Source organism: Pelmatolapia mariae, linkage group LG12, assembly GCF_036321145.2.
Source record: "Pelmatolapia mariae isolate MD_Pm_ZW linkage group LG12, Pm_UMD_F_2, whole genome shotgun sequence".
NCBI classification, from domain to species: Eukaryota; Metazoa; Chordata; class Actinopteri; order Cichliformes; family Cichlidae; genus Pelmatolapia; species Pelmatolapia mariae.
This window is the reverse complement of record NC_086237.1, coordinates 1654198-1668063: the sequence shown is the minus strand read 5'-3', so window position 1 is coordinate 1668063 and position 13866 is coordinate 1654198. Positions and strand designations below refer to the sequence as shown.

General features: G+C 40.9%; 1 protein-coding gene across 1 annotated transcript in view; it reads right to left on the bottom strand.

The window, feature by feature from the left end:
* The window catches only part of cfap299 (cilia and flagella associated protein 299), an 86603-nt gene extending 81189 nt beyond the window's left edge, over positions 1 to 5414 (bottom strand). Inside the window, exons 1-2 of the mRNA XM_063490749.1 lie at positions 5307 to 5414; positions 3003 to 3142 (exon numbers count right to left, since the gene is read on the bottom strand). Coding sequence (XP_063346819.1) covers positions 3003 to 3142; positions 5307 to 5414 — 248 coding nt within the window. The remainder of the gene's footprint in view (positions 1 to 3002; positions 3143 to 5306) is intronic.
* Between the last annotated feature and the right edge of the window lie 8452 nt (positions 5415 to 13866).

Sequence of the window (13866 nt, the reverse complement as noted above, 5' to 3'; positions counted from 1 at the left end):
TGATGATCTTCTGTCATGGACCTTAGCCTTCAGTTCACCCCACAAATTTGCAATGGGATTTAAATCAGGGCTTTGTGCAGGCCAGTCAGTAACTTTAACTTTGGTCTTCTGGAGGGAGTGACATTCTCACTGTTGTGTTGGAGGATAAAGAAATGACCCAGAGCCAGTTTTGCTGCTGACTGCTTGAGTTTATCTTTCAAAATCCTTCTTTCTTCACGATTCCTTCCACCCTGACAGAATTCAAGGTGTTCCAAGCAGACTTGAGCATCTCCACAGCGTTTCACTGTGAGGATGGTGTTGTTCGGGTTGTACATCTCTTCCTTCTTTCTCCAAATGTAAACATTGTCTCTGGGGTCAAAGAGCTCTAGTTTCATCTCATCTGACCAAAGGACAGACTTCCAGTATATATAATCTGTCTTCAGGTTGTCCTTAGCGTACTTCAGTCTGGCTTGAAGGCATCTCTTTTGCAGAAGTGGAGTTTTTTTTACTGTGCAGGGTGCCAATGATTGTCTCCTTTGAGACTACAATTCCCAACTTGGCTAAGTCATTTAGTGTCTTGGCAGTTGTTCTTGGGTCTTTAGACACACCTCTCACTTTTTTCCCCCAGAGTCGTTCAAATCTTTGCTTCCTACCTCTGCCAGACTTGTGCTGGACTGTGTGGCTCTCTTTGAATTTCTGATTATACTTCTTGCTTCAGTTCTTGACACTTGAAAACACTGTGATAAGTTTGTATATGCATTTTCTGCTGATTTCGTTTGTGTTTAACATGATGCTTTCTCAAGTGACATCTCAAACTCTTGCTGACGTTTTGTTACTATGTAAATTGGAGAAAAAAAAATCCCTTAGTCTTAACTTGATTTTATAGATTAGAGCATCGCAAAATTAAAGCATATCATTGCATGCCAGCGGTTTGTGCTATGGCTAAAAATAGCTAATAATCCCTTATAACATTGGCCCTGGTATTTTTTTGTCTGAAATCAATCGGAAATAACAGAAATAATTGATGCTTTCTAAAGAAAGTATGTTTCAAAGTGCTATGTTAAAAATCTCTTGCTCTGTTAAAGAAGGACAAACATTTATTATTAATAGTGAGGGGCAAATACTTGTGTTCTCATGTGTAATTGTACCTGCACACCATCTCCATCATTTGAGAAAAACAAACTGGTATTTTCCTTCTGAACACTACTGCATGAATACACAGTGTGATTAAATGCAAGTAGTTTTATATTGACGAACACATAGTCAGACTGGTGAGGTTCGAAATACTGACAACCATCATCTGCCACAAACAAAATTGAAGCTGAGAGCTACAGTACTGTGTTTTGTTTTTTTGAGTTTTGCTCATTGACAGTCTAAAATCTCTACCTGTTGTTGGTGTTAAGCAGAACTTACTGGTGCATGTGTAGATGTCTACTGCCATGGACGCTGTGCCTTGGTGATTTAGCCAAAATATATGTTGAACAAGGGTAGAATGGATCCAGCCAGAGACACCATGGATGGACAAAGCCACTTTGACATCACCTAAATTAATGGCTGGCTTATAGCCTTAATAAAAACATGACCTTTATTTGGTTACTTATGGTTCCTATTAAAAAACTAAAGCTTTGGTGCCAACATAAGGTTTTAAAAAGCTCTTTCCTTTTGGAAGTTTTAATTCTACTACCGTATCTGTCAAGATATGTGTAAAAACAACAGTAAGCTAACCCAACAGATGGAGCTTTTGTCTAAAAAAAAAAAAAAAGTTTTAAAAAAATAATCCCTGTTCATACACTGGAGTAGACCCTGACTTTGCTAACGCAGCCAAACATCAAACAAGACACAGCGGTGGGTATTTGACTGTAATATATTTTCTCTACTACTGAACAGCTGTTAATCACAGCGCAGTTCTTGCACCAACCTACATGTGCAGACCCGCCATCATCGTTTTTCCCAGACTTCAAGTCTTGGCCCACTTGAAAAAGAAGAATCAAGCTAAAATGCTGAGTCCAGCAAGTTGTTATTGAGCCAAGCTTTGGTCATTAGAAAGCTAAATAGCTCCTTGTTTCCTTTTGTGTGTTTAATCTTAGCTGGAGCGGGTGTAATTTATTATACAGTGAACAAAAGCTGGCCGGAACGAACACAGGACTAGCTAACCTGGTTGCGCTAATCTTAAACTTCTATAGAAGCCCGGTCAGTTTACCCCTCTAAAGCTTCCTCGTACGCCGCTTCCTCTTGTTCCACCAGTCGTCTGCTGCTGGGCACCGTGTCCTCGGTAGCTGATCTGCTGAGCTCCGCTCTCAGTGTTCTTGGCAACACAGTTCTCTCGGAGGTTTGTACCCACTCACCCACGTTACATACTGCCAGAGCAGGCGTTGAAAGAGAAGCCGCTCGCCCTATTACAAGTCAGTGTACCATCAAAATGATTTTGAAGTTGTTATTTTAAAAAGAAAATAGTTACATATTATTGCTTTAACAAGGGATCAAAGTCCACCAGATGGAGCTTGGGTTTTCCTTCTCATTATGCACCCCTGCAAATCTGAAACGATGTGAAACACCCCAACAGTAAAGACAAATAAATTTGCTTGACGTGAGCTGTGACACTGTTTACACAGAAAAGTTGGTACTTTGACAAAAATATGGCTCGAGATATAAGATCTGGTTAGGAATGGAAACAGCTCAAGCACAGAAACTGATTCACGGGGAGCCCCCTGGCTTCAACCACAACTACAAAAAAAGACCCAAGGAAGAGACTGAGGATCACTCAACTAAAATATTATTCTTTCACACTAAATGAGAAGTGAATATAATGAACTACAGAACAGTAACTTTTTTCCCCTTTCCACTGTGACTGATTTAAAATCCTCCGACCACATTTGGACTGTAAACAGCCTCATTTAATTTTCCAAATATAACCCAACCTCTTCTAGCATTTAACTGGTGCTTTGTGTGAATCTGTCTCTCCTGGTCAGTCGTAAGGACAACACCTCAAACAGCACAGTGGGGTCAGTGAGAAGTTAACTCACACTGGCCGGCTCCTGTCGTAGAAAGCGTTGCTCTTTGCAGTCTCTGCAGCCTGCACAGCTGCTTTCCTCTCCTCAAATTCCTCCCTGCTCAGGACCGTGCCCCTGTGGCCGTGTTCCACCAGCTTAAGGGCCAACTCCTTCTGCATGAGATGAGAACAGAAAAAGAATCCGTGAAGAAGAGGGAGCATGCTTTACAGTCAAGGCTGGATATTGTCAGACGTTTGCAGTGGCGAATTTACCCATTATTGCCTCTCAGCTCACTAATCACCACAAGAGTACTGACAGATAAAACTTGAAATTTCCTCAGCCGGTATTTAGGATTTACTTGTCACGCTGGTCTTTCGATTAAAGGTGTCATTTCACTGCCCTGCCTAAAAGTATGGAAGCGATGACCTGCTCTCCAACACCACCACCACATTTTTAGTTTTATGGGTTCAGGATGATTTCATTCCTATTTCCAGATCTATTTCTGTTGTAAGTGTGAAAATTAATGTATGTCAGCAGGGAGTTTTAGCTACATTATTCCGATCGTCACTTGCAAACCTGCTGTCATTAAAGCAAAGCCATAAAGTCATCATCTAAAAACCAAATCTCGCCATCAAACCCAGTGGCTTGTTAGATCAAAGCTTCTGCCACATGTCCTCATACCCAAAATCCCAGCAGCCGGGCCTGTGTCCGCACCCGAGAGGAAAAGTTATATTTTCCTTCAGCTTTGATGTGGCTGACCAGAAATGAGTCTCAGACCTTTGCTGGTCCTAAAATTGGCCTGAAAATCCATTCAAACAGATGATTTGAGTGGACACACCAGGATCTACACTAATCAGCTAAGGTGGAAATCACTTTGTAATACACGGCATTTCAGAGACAAGACCGGAATAACATGATCTGTGATAAATGGGTTCCTAATTAGTGGATTTATCAGGATTTGGCCCTTTTCAACACAACTACACATGCCAGATGACCTGGGCTGAGTGTGCTGTGTCACAACACAGGGAAGAATCTGAATGATTGACTGCAGCTGATTATCAGGTCAGATACGCGTTGTTCTCTCAATGTGGACACAGGTGTTCAAACAATTCCGCAGCAGCAGCAGACACATAACTCATTAGCATGGGCGCCATCTGCTGGACGGAAGCAGGACTGCTGATTTCTAAAGGGCAGGTTCATTTTCAACTTATTTAGCAGAATACGTGGCTCGAAAAACTTAAGAGACCAACATGAAAGAAAGAACAAATGCGATTTAGGGCCTTTTAAAGACATATATTTGATAATTACAGCCTGAAAGCTACTTCTCCTGACTCTTTCGTCCATCCCTGAAAAATATATGGAAATAACTAACCCTAACCTTAGCGGAAGAAAATGGATGGATGGATTATGATTTCATATACAACAGTGCTACTTGTGCAAAGAATCTGTGGTCTATAGCGAGCACAACAAAACAATAACAACAACAACAACAACAAAAATGTAATACAGCCCGTTGTACTGTCTGTGTGGCTTTGAAACGGTACGACTGTCATGTGATACGAGTAATTGTTTCTTTACTTTATCGCATGAAACAAGCAGACTGGAGTGATGATAGCTGCTTGTTAACTTCAGAGTTTAAACCGCAGATTGAATATAAAGAGTGAGTTACTGGTTTTATTCTAAACCTTTGTATGACTACCACCTAGCGTTCAACTACTGAAATTACACCAACAAAAGTCAAATCTGCTTTTAATGAAACAAGCGAACTAAGTCCAATGCAGAAAAAATATAACAGGGAGCAGTAACAAACAGATATTAACTTAAAACGATATTTACTCAAAACTGTCGATGAAAATAACACTTGAGGTATAGTATATGCCACAAGCCAGACAAGTTTTTGTCAACTATGTTTGGTTGATCACAGGTATGCGAGTCACACCTTGTAAAACACCCATGAAGTTATTTTCATATTTTTAATGTCGGGATAGTACGTAGCTAAAAATGGACAATATTTGTATAAAGGGTGTAAAATTTATTTTCTTGCTTTGCACACCGGAGCGACATTAGATGAGCAACATATCAAGAGGCTAACGTACCAGAACCAGGTGATGTGTTAGCAAGTTAATGAAGGCAGCTCAGACGGTTTTATACATGGCGAATTGAAGGAGTCCTGGTAATTTTAAAGAGCCCATGGTTATTTTTTAATAAAATTCGCTGTAGATTGATGAAGAAATTGTAGTTCAGTCAATGCGGTTCTGAGGCGCAATACCACAAAATAGCGGGGTGTAAGTGGTAGGTAGGCTAAAAGTGCTTATAAAAGTTGTACTTTTCACTCACTTTAAAGTAAAACAGATCCAGTGGCGTGACTTTTGAGTCCAGATAATCCTCGTAACATTTAAACTGTGTTAGAGAATCGTGAAAACGGCTGAATTTGCTGTACTCCATCTTCTGTGTGTGTGTGTGTGCTCGTGAGTATTGGAAAACGCTGCTATGGCAACCGCCTTACCGGTTTCTCATCAGACAGGAAGCGGAAGTTGACGACATCACGTTTAACCTTTATGTATACCGGAATTCTTTGAGATCATTTTTATAACAAGAACCGTGCAAGAAAAATACAATTCCTTCAGAAAAAATACCAAAACGCACAAGTAATGATTTTAACTGTGAACAGGCGGGAGAAGCAGCTGCCCTGTAACGATATAACGGCTGAAATAACGCACAGAATTCACCTGTGAGGTAACGAAGGCTGGTTCCAGTCATTTATATTTTTTATTTTAGTGGTAGAAATAAAGAGCATGGCGTTACACAGTTTGATTTAAATACACCTAAAATATTTATAGAAATAAAATATTATTATATATAGCTATAAAATATGTGTATATTTTATATTTGTTATAACTGTTAAATTATATATTATATATATATTATAATTATAAAATAAAAGAATTAATAAAATAAAAGACAAAAAAATTACAATTAAAAATGGTCCACATAGGATGCAAACCAGCATCTCCTGATTTATTGAATCATAGGATATCACATAGGCAAGGCAAGGCAAGGCAAGTTTATTTATATAGCACAATTCAACAACAAGGTGATTCAAAGTGCTTTACAGAGACATTAAAAACAAAAACAAATAAAAAGCACGATTTAAAATTGATTAAGACAAGCAAACAAACAAACAAACAAACAAACAAAACAGTATTTAAAATCAAAAATCAAAACAGTAGATAAAATCAGAACAGTAGATAAAATCAGAACAGTAGATAAAGTCAGTAGTTAAAATGTAAGTTTTGAAATTTAAGCTTAAAAGTGTGGATTTGGTGCTTTATTCAAAAGCAGCTGAGAATAGGTGAGTCTTCAACCTGGATTTAAATAAACTGAGTGTTTCAGCTGATCTGAGGCTTTCTGGGAGTTTGTTCCAGATATATGGAGCATAAAAGCTGAATGCAGCTTCTCCGTGTTTGGTTCTGACTCTGGGAACTGATAAGAAACCGGATCCAGATGACCTGAGGGATCTGGAAGGTTCATACTGGGTCAGGAGGTCACTGATGTATTTTGGTCCTAAACCATTCAGAGCTTTATAAACCAGCATCAGAACTTTAAAGTCTATCCTCTGACGGACAGGCAGCCAGTGTAAAGACCTCAGAGCTGGACTGATGTGGTCCACTTTTTTGGTCTTAGTGAGGACTCTAGCAGCAGAGTTCTGAATGAGCTGTAGTTGTCTGACTGATTTTTTAGGTAGACCTGTAAAGATGCTGTTACAGTAATCAAGCCTGCTAAAGATGAATGCATGGACTAGTTTTTCCAGGTCCTGTTGAGACATCAGATCTTTTATCCTTGAAATATTCTTGAGGTGATAGTAAGCCGATTTTGTTATTGTCTTAATGTGTTTTTCTAAGTTTAGGTCTGCATCCATCACTACACCCAAATTTCTCGCCTGGTTGGTGGTTTTTAGGTGTATAGATTGAAGTTCTCTGGTGACCTGTAATCGTTTTTCTTTGGCACCAAAGACTATTACTTCAGTTTTGTTTTTGTTTAGCTGGAGAAAATTGTGGCACAACCAGTCATTAGTTTCCTCAATGCATTTACCAAGAGCCTGTACAGGGCCTCGGTCTCCTGGTGACATTGTGATATATATTTGTGTGTCATCTGCGTAGCTATGATAGTTTATTTTGTTGTTCTTTATAATCTGTGCCAGTGGGAGCATGTAGATGTTAAACAGAAGGGGTCCCAAGATGGAACCTTGGGGAACTCCACATGTGATACTTGTCTGCTCAGATGTGAAGTTACCTATTGATACAAAGTATTTCCTGTTTTCTAAGTATGTTTTGAACCAGTTTAGTACAGTTCCTGAGAGACCTGCCCAGCTCTCCAGTCGTTTGAGTAATATGTTGTGGTCAACTGTATCAAATGCTGCACTGAGATCCAGTAAAACTAAGACTGACATTTTTCCACTGTCTGTATTCAGACATATGTCATTAAACACTTTGGTCAGAGCGGTTTCAGTGCTGTGGTTCTGTCTAAAACCTGACTGGAAGGCATCATAGCAGTTATTCTGTGTTAAGAAGTAATTGAGCTGTTGAGAAACTGCTTTTTCAATGATCTTACTTAAAAATGGGAGGTTTGAGATCGGCCTGTAGTTATTCATTTGTGTCTTGTCAAGATTGTCCTTTTTCAGTATAGGTTTAATTACAGCAGTTTTTAGTGATTCTGGAAACACACCTGACGTTAAAGAAAAGTTTATGATCTGTAACAGGTCTGACTCCAAAGTCTTTGAGACCTTTTTGAAAAAACTTGTTGGCAGGACATCTAAACAGCAAGAGGAGGAGTTCAGTTGACCTAAGATGTCCTCCAGGTCTTTGTTGTTAATAGGGTGAAACTGTTTGATGGTGTTTAAACAGTTTTTTGGTGGACACAGTACATATCCTGGATCTGCTGTTGATGTACCAATTGCTTGTCTAATCTTTTGGATTTTTTCTGTGAAGAATTTGGCAAAGTCATTGCAGGCCATGGTCGAATGAAGTTCAGCTGCCACTGACACAGGAGGGTTTGTTAGCCTGTCAACTGTAGAAAATAGGACCCGAGCGTTATGACTGTTTTTGGTGATGATGTCAGAGAAGTAGGACCTCCTTGCACTCCTCAGTTGTAAATTATAATTGTGAAGTTTCTCTTTATAGATGTCATAATGAACCTGGAGGTTTGTTTTTCTCCATCTGCGCTCAGCTTTCCTACACTCTCTTTTTTCATTTTTCACCAGTGTGGAGTTTCTCCATGGAGACTTCTTCCTTCCAGAGATAACCTTCACCTTAATGGGAGCAATAGTGTCCATTACATTTAACATTTTAGCATTGAAGCTAGTGACGAGCTCATTGACTGAACCTCTGGACAGGTCAGGTGTTAATGGGAAGACCTGGTTAAAGATCTCACTACTGTGTTCAGTTATACACCGTTTTGTGATCACTGCTGTTGATATAGTTGTGTGGGCTGAGATTTTACTTTCAAAGAAAACACAGTAATGATCAGACAGGCCCACATCAGACACAGTAACCTTTGAAATGCTCAGGCCCTTGGAGATCAGTAGGTCAAGAGTGTGTCCTCTATTATGTGTGGCCTCTGTTACATGCTGAGTCAGCCCAAAGTTGCCCAGAGTGTTACTCAGGTCTTTAGTCCCTTTGTCCTGAGGGTTGTCCACATGGATGTTAAAATCCCCAACAATAATTACACAGTCGAAATCAACACAGATCACAGACAGCAGTTCACTGAGGTCATTAAAAAAGTCTGTGCAGTATTTGGGAGGCCTGTAAACATTAAGAAACACAACTTTGGATGGGGCCTTCAGCTGTAACGCCACATATTCAAAAGACTGAAAACTTCCAGGAGATAGCTGCTTACATTGAAATGATTCATTAAATAAGACGGCAACCCCTCCTCCTCTCCTGCTCACCCTGGCCTCACTGATAAAACTGTAGTTAGGAGGGGTCGTCTCGATGAGAACAGCTCCACTGTTACTTTGGTCCAACCAAGTTTCAGTTAAAAACATAAAATCAAGGCTGTGCTCAGTGATTAAATCATTAATTAAAAATGTTTTCCCAGCTAAAGATCTAACGTTTAATAAAGCCAACTTAAGTGTTTTAGAGGTATTATTTGCCCCCTCGTGTTTGGGAGCAGTCTGTGGCACACAAGGTATGTTTACTACATTTAAAGATCTTTTAGAGTGCAGCTCTCTGTGTTTTGACCAGGCCACATGTCTCCTTCTGTCACCTAAAAGTACAGAAATTTTGAAACCTTCTAATAAACAGGGTCCCAGCTTCTCCTGGGAAAAGTCACCACTGTCATAATCCTCGCAGCCCGGACCCTCCACACATCACACATCAGACTGCGGAGACAGAGCATGAAGGTGGTAAGGAGGAACTAAGGGCGGCGAGGCTGCGCAGTGTAACTTTGATTGCTCTGTTGAGGGCGGGGCTCGATGGCGAACCTTTGGCTGCTCTGGTGGGGGGTTAATGGGGGACAAAAAGGGATTGGGCCGGGGGGTAGATCTGAGCCCAGCATTGACCCGCTCCATCATCTCCTCAGTGAATTTCAGGTGTGGGGAGGAGGGAGAAAGGGAGGGGGAGGAGGGTGATGGCCTGTCAGGGGTTTGGGGGACTGGGGAAGGTCGTGGTCCCTGGTCCTGGTCGTTGGTGTTGTTGAGAGAGGTGGAGGCAAATAGGGACCCCTCTTCTTGCCTCAGATGTCTCTCCTTTCTGAGGCTCTTCCCAGGTGGGGGCAGATGGAGCTCCTCCTCAAGGTTTCTGCTGGGCTTTGTTTGTTCTTGGAGTACTGTTTGTTCCTCTTTATTAGATAACTCCTCGTTTATCTCAGCCTTGGCACCAAGCACAGATGGATGACGTATGGAATAAAACAAGTTGGAGGTGAACAGTTTCACCCCTGACTTGTTAAAATTAAATCCATTTGCTTTAAACAGATGCCTGCGTTCCCAAAAAATATTAAAGTTGTTGATAAAATGCACTGAGTGGTCAGTACATGCTGATATAAGCCATTTATTCAGTGCAAACAATCTGCTGAATCTCTCGTCTCCTCCTCTGACGGGCGGTACAGGCCCACTGATGAATACAGCTGCATTCAGAGAGTTTACAGTATTTAATAATCCAGTAAAGTCCCGTTTCAGAACCTCCGACTGTTGTTTGGACACATCGTTTGACCCTGTATGCAGAACAATATTTGTCACAGTTGGATATTCATCTGCAATCTGAAGAATTCTCTCCTTCAGGTTGTTGACCATATCTTAGGAAAGCATAGGACTTTAGTGTTCTTACCGCACATCCTTTGTACATCCTTTACGGCAGAGTCACCCACAATCAGGGTTTCAGGCCTAGCCTTTAGCTTTCCCTGTGGCCTTTTACTTTTCAACAGATTTTCAGACCTTACTTCGCTACTTTTAGATGGATGGTTGTCCGATATAGATCCAGGGTCCTTTGATAGTGGAGCAAATCTGTTCTGCAGTTTCACATTCAGTTGTTTTGGAGGTTTGTTGTTAACCTTTCTATTCACGGTTGTCCAGTCCTGTTTCCTCCCGTATACAGGGGTAGAAGAGCTTCTCTGTCTCGTAGGAAGTGAAGGCCAGTCGGTTTCAGAGATTTCAGCTCGCTGTGCTCTGCCTGTGATACGTCCTCCCCCTTCTAGGAGACATGATTTGTGTCTTGGTTTTGCACCAGGACAGTCCAAGGGGGGATTATCGCTTGATGATTTATAGTAATGCACAGAGTCTACTTTCTTGGTCATGTTATCTGTGCTCCTTAGCTGTGTACTAGCTTGCTCATCGCCATTGCTTTGAATCAAAGGCAAGGTTGTTTCATTTCCACACAGTCCATTTACCTCCACATTTACTTCTAAGCGATGAATTTTTGTCTCCAGTACTGCAATCTTCTGCAGGAGTTTGTGGTAGTCATCTGTGGAGAGGGAAGGCATCTTGTTGCTAGTTAGCCTAGTTAGCCTAGCAGTTAGCACCTTTCCAGGCTATTGAGGCTGTTCGGAGTCCAGACGCTGTAATCAGGCTTCAGCTGTGTCTAGGCCACAGACACACGGAGCGCTGAGGATAAGGTAACTAAAAATGTTGCTGTTTCTGTTAAGAACACTTTAGTCCTAATGATCTATAAGTGTCCAGAAGCTCTCGCAGGTAGGCTCATACAGAAAAAAGGGAAAAAATCAGCATAAAAATCAATAAAAGAAGCAAAGCATTTGAAGAGCAAAGAGAGGAAGCGTCCACACTCACAAAAGGGGGCGGGGAAAAAAAAAATAGATAAAAAGGAATAAAAAATATAGGCTTACCTGTCACCTAAGGGCCTGGAAAGTGCACACTGATTTTAAAGTTCACACTGGACAGCTAATTGTATATAATATGATAAAGTAGGCAGATAATGCAGAGGACGCAGCTTTTGTCCAAACTATCATCTTATAGTGTGGAACATTTATTAACCTAGACTTCCTAAGCCTCCTAGATGCCCATAATACACTCTAAGAGAGCACATTATCCACCCAAATACCCAAGTAGTTTTAGGATGTACTTTCAATTGAGACCATACAGTGAAGCTTGCAGCTGCTGAAAAACAGTCTGAAGCTCATCAACAGTCTGTCTTCAGGAAAAAGTAACTGCGTAGACTGTTGTGTCATTTGCGAAACAAAGCAACAACAATAGAGGGCCATCCATTGTCTTCGTATGTAGTTAGTTTCAAAAGGGGTCTAAAGTCTATCCTGGCTGAGTTGGACAAAAGGTGCAAAGGTACACTCTGGACAGTCGCCAGCTCACTTTTTCAAAAAAAAAAAAAAAAGTTTGTCTGGGTATTTATTTCCCCTGTGAGAAGCTTTTGTTGTAATAGCGTACGTGTTAAAGACATTTGGATGTATGTATATAAGCATGGACTGTACAGTTTTACTGCAGAAGCTGTTACTCTCAGGTCAACAGCAGCTGAGGAACCGAAGAGAACCCCGAAACCCTGAGCAGGTAGCAATGTAAACTCAGCTCCTAAAATGTTTGTTTCAGAATTTTTTTTTGTTGTGTCACAGGTCTTTTCTGCTCCCTGTGAAAAATATAGCCTACCAGTTTGGGAAGAGTCTCATTCTTCTCAGGTCTTGGGTGAAAATCTAACGCCCACTGCAGAAGAAAAAGTGTTGGAAGTGTGAACTGTATAGCTTTGTTTAACTGTGGCTGTGGTGAAGCTTTAGGATGTTGCTTTTGTAACTACTTTCTACTGTAGCCTTGTTTCAGACTGTGTCTTACTGTCTTTCTTTAAAAAATGTTTTATGAATGTTGAGTTTTCAGTGGCTTTATTTCAGCCTACACACAAAGAAATGAGATGGGTCTGCAGTGTTGGGAAGGTTACTTTTAAAATGTATTCCATTACAGATTACAGAATACATGCCCCAAAATGTATTCTGTAACGTATTCCGTTACGTTACTCAATGAGAGTAACATATTCTGAATACTTTGGATTACTTAATATATTATCATGCTGTTTACAACTACATGAATGTACTATTGCTGTGATTTATTACTGTTACTGAAGGTCCGCGGCTCTGAACCGTAGTAAAGGGACCTCTGGCTAATACGGCGGGTTCCGTGTCGGGCTCGTAGCTGAAAACTAGCTTTACTTTGTTGTGTGGGTCAACTTTGCTTGCGAGAGACAGAGAGAGGCGTTGAAAGGCTGCTCCAACGGAACTTATTGTTTCAGAGGAAAACACGAACACAGCGTACAGTTGAGTCTTAATAGCTTACTTACAACTGGGCTCGTCAGGCACTCTTCTTGGCTGCAGTGGTTATTATTATATTTACATGCTTCCAGCTCCCGTTTCTGCTCGATGACAGCTCGTACTTTTCCTTTTTCTCCCTCCTCGCGCTCACAGACACATAACGAGTATGGCAGTCCATTCTCCCTGCAGCACGGACTACACTGCCCATGAGGCTACATAGTTTAGAGCTATACCTGTAGCATTCTGCCTATTAGCTTAGCACAACAACAACAACAAAAAGGCGCTCTGTCACCCAGGAAACACGCAGAGAGAGAGCGTCACCCTGTAACCATGGCAACCGTAACGCTGCCGCCTGGAACAACAGAGCGTAGCTGTCAAACAAACCCAAACAGTCCTGACCCGCGACAATATGAAACAGGAAAGTACCGCCGTGTAATCCATTTATTTCAACAAAGTAACTGTATTCTGAATACCACCTTTTTAAACGGTAACTGTAACGGAATACAGTTACTCATATTTTGTATTTTAAATACGTAACGGCGGTACATGTATTCCGTTACTCCCCAACACTGTGGTGAAATGCATAGCTTTCTTTTTGATCATATTGTGACCACTGAGGTTTATCTTGACTCTGCAGAGTCATATAAAACTTAGTGTGGAACTGACCACGGCTGATCCTTAAGAAGGTGAACATGGTAAATCACTGAATCCAACCTGTTTATACCTGCAATAATATCCCATCTATGTCTATATCCCATCAGAGAAGCTCCTACAGGTCATCAGTAACACCATATTTCTATTTTAAACTTATGTGAGCTCAGTTGACGCATAAAACTAGAATAGTGTCTGACACGACAAATTATCCTGTCTCGTGATGTCAGTCTCTAAATCCTGGCAAATCTACACAATTTGGCACCTTTTCTGACTATAAAATAGAGACGAAAACCTTCAGTGGGTATTTTCTCAGCTTCATGTGCAGAAATACTGTGACTCTTGGCTGTTATTATCATTTTTATTGTCATTTTGTTTAATTTTGCCATCCAGCGTGAATTTTAATAGCTCTGCAGTGACGTCCATGGAAAGTGAAGTAACGATCAAAAGTTTTCTTATGAATGTGCTCTCCTACAGCAGCCCTGTGACATAT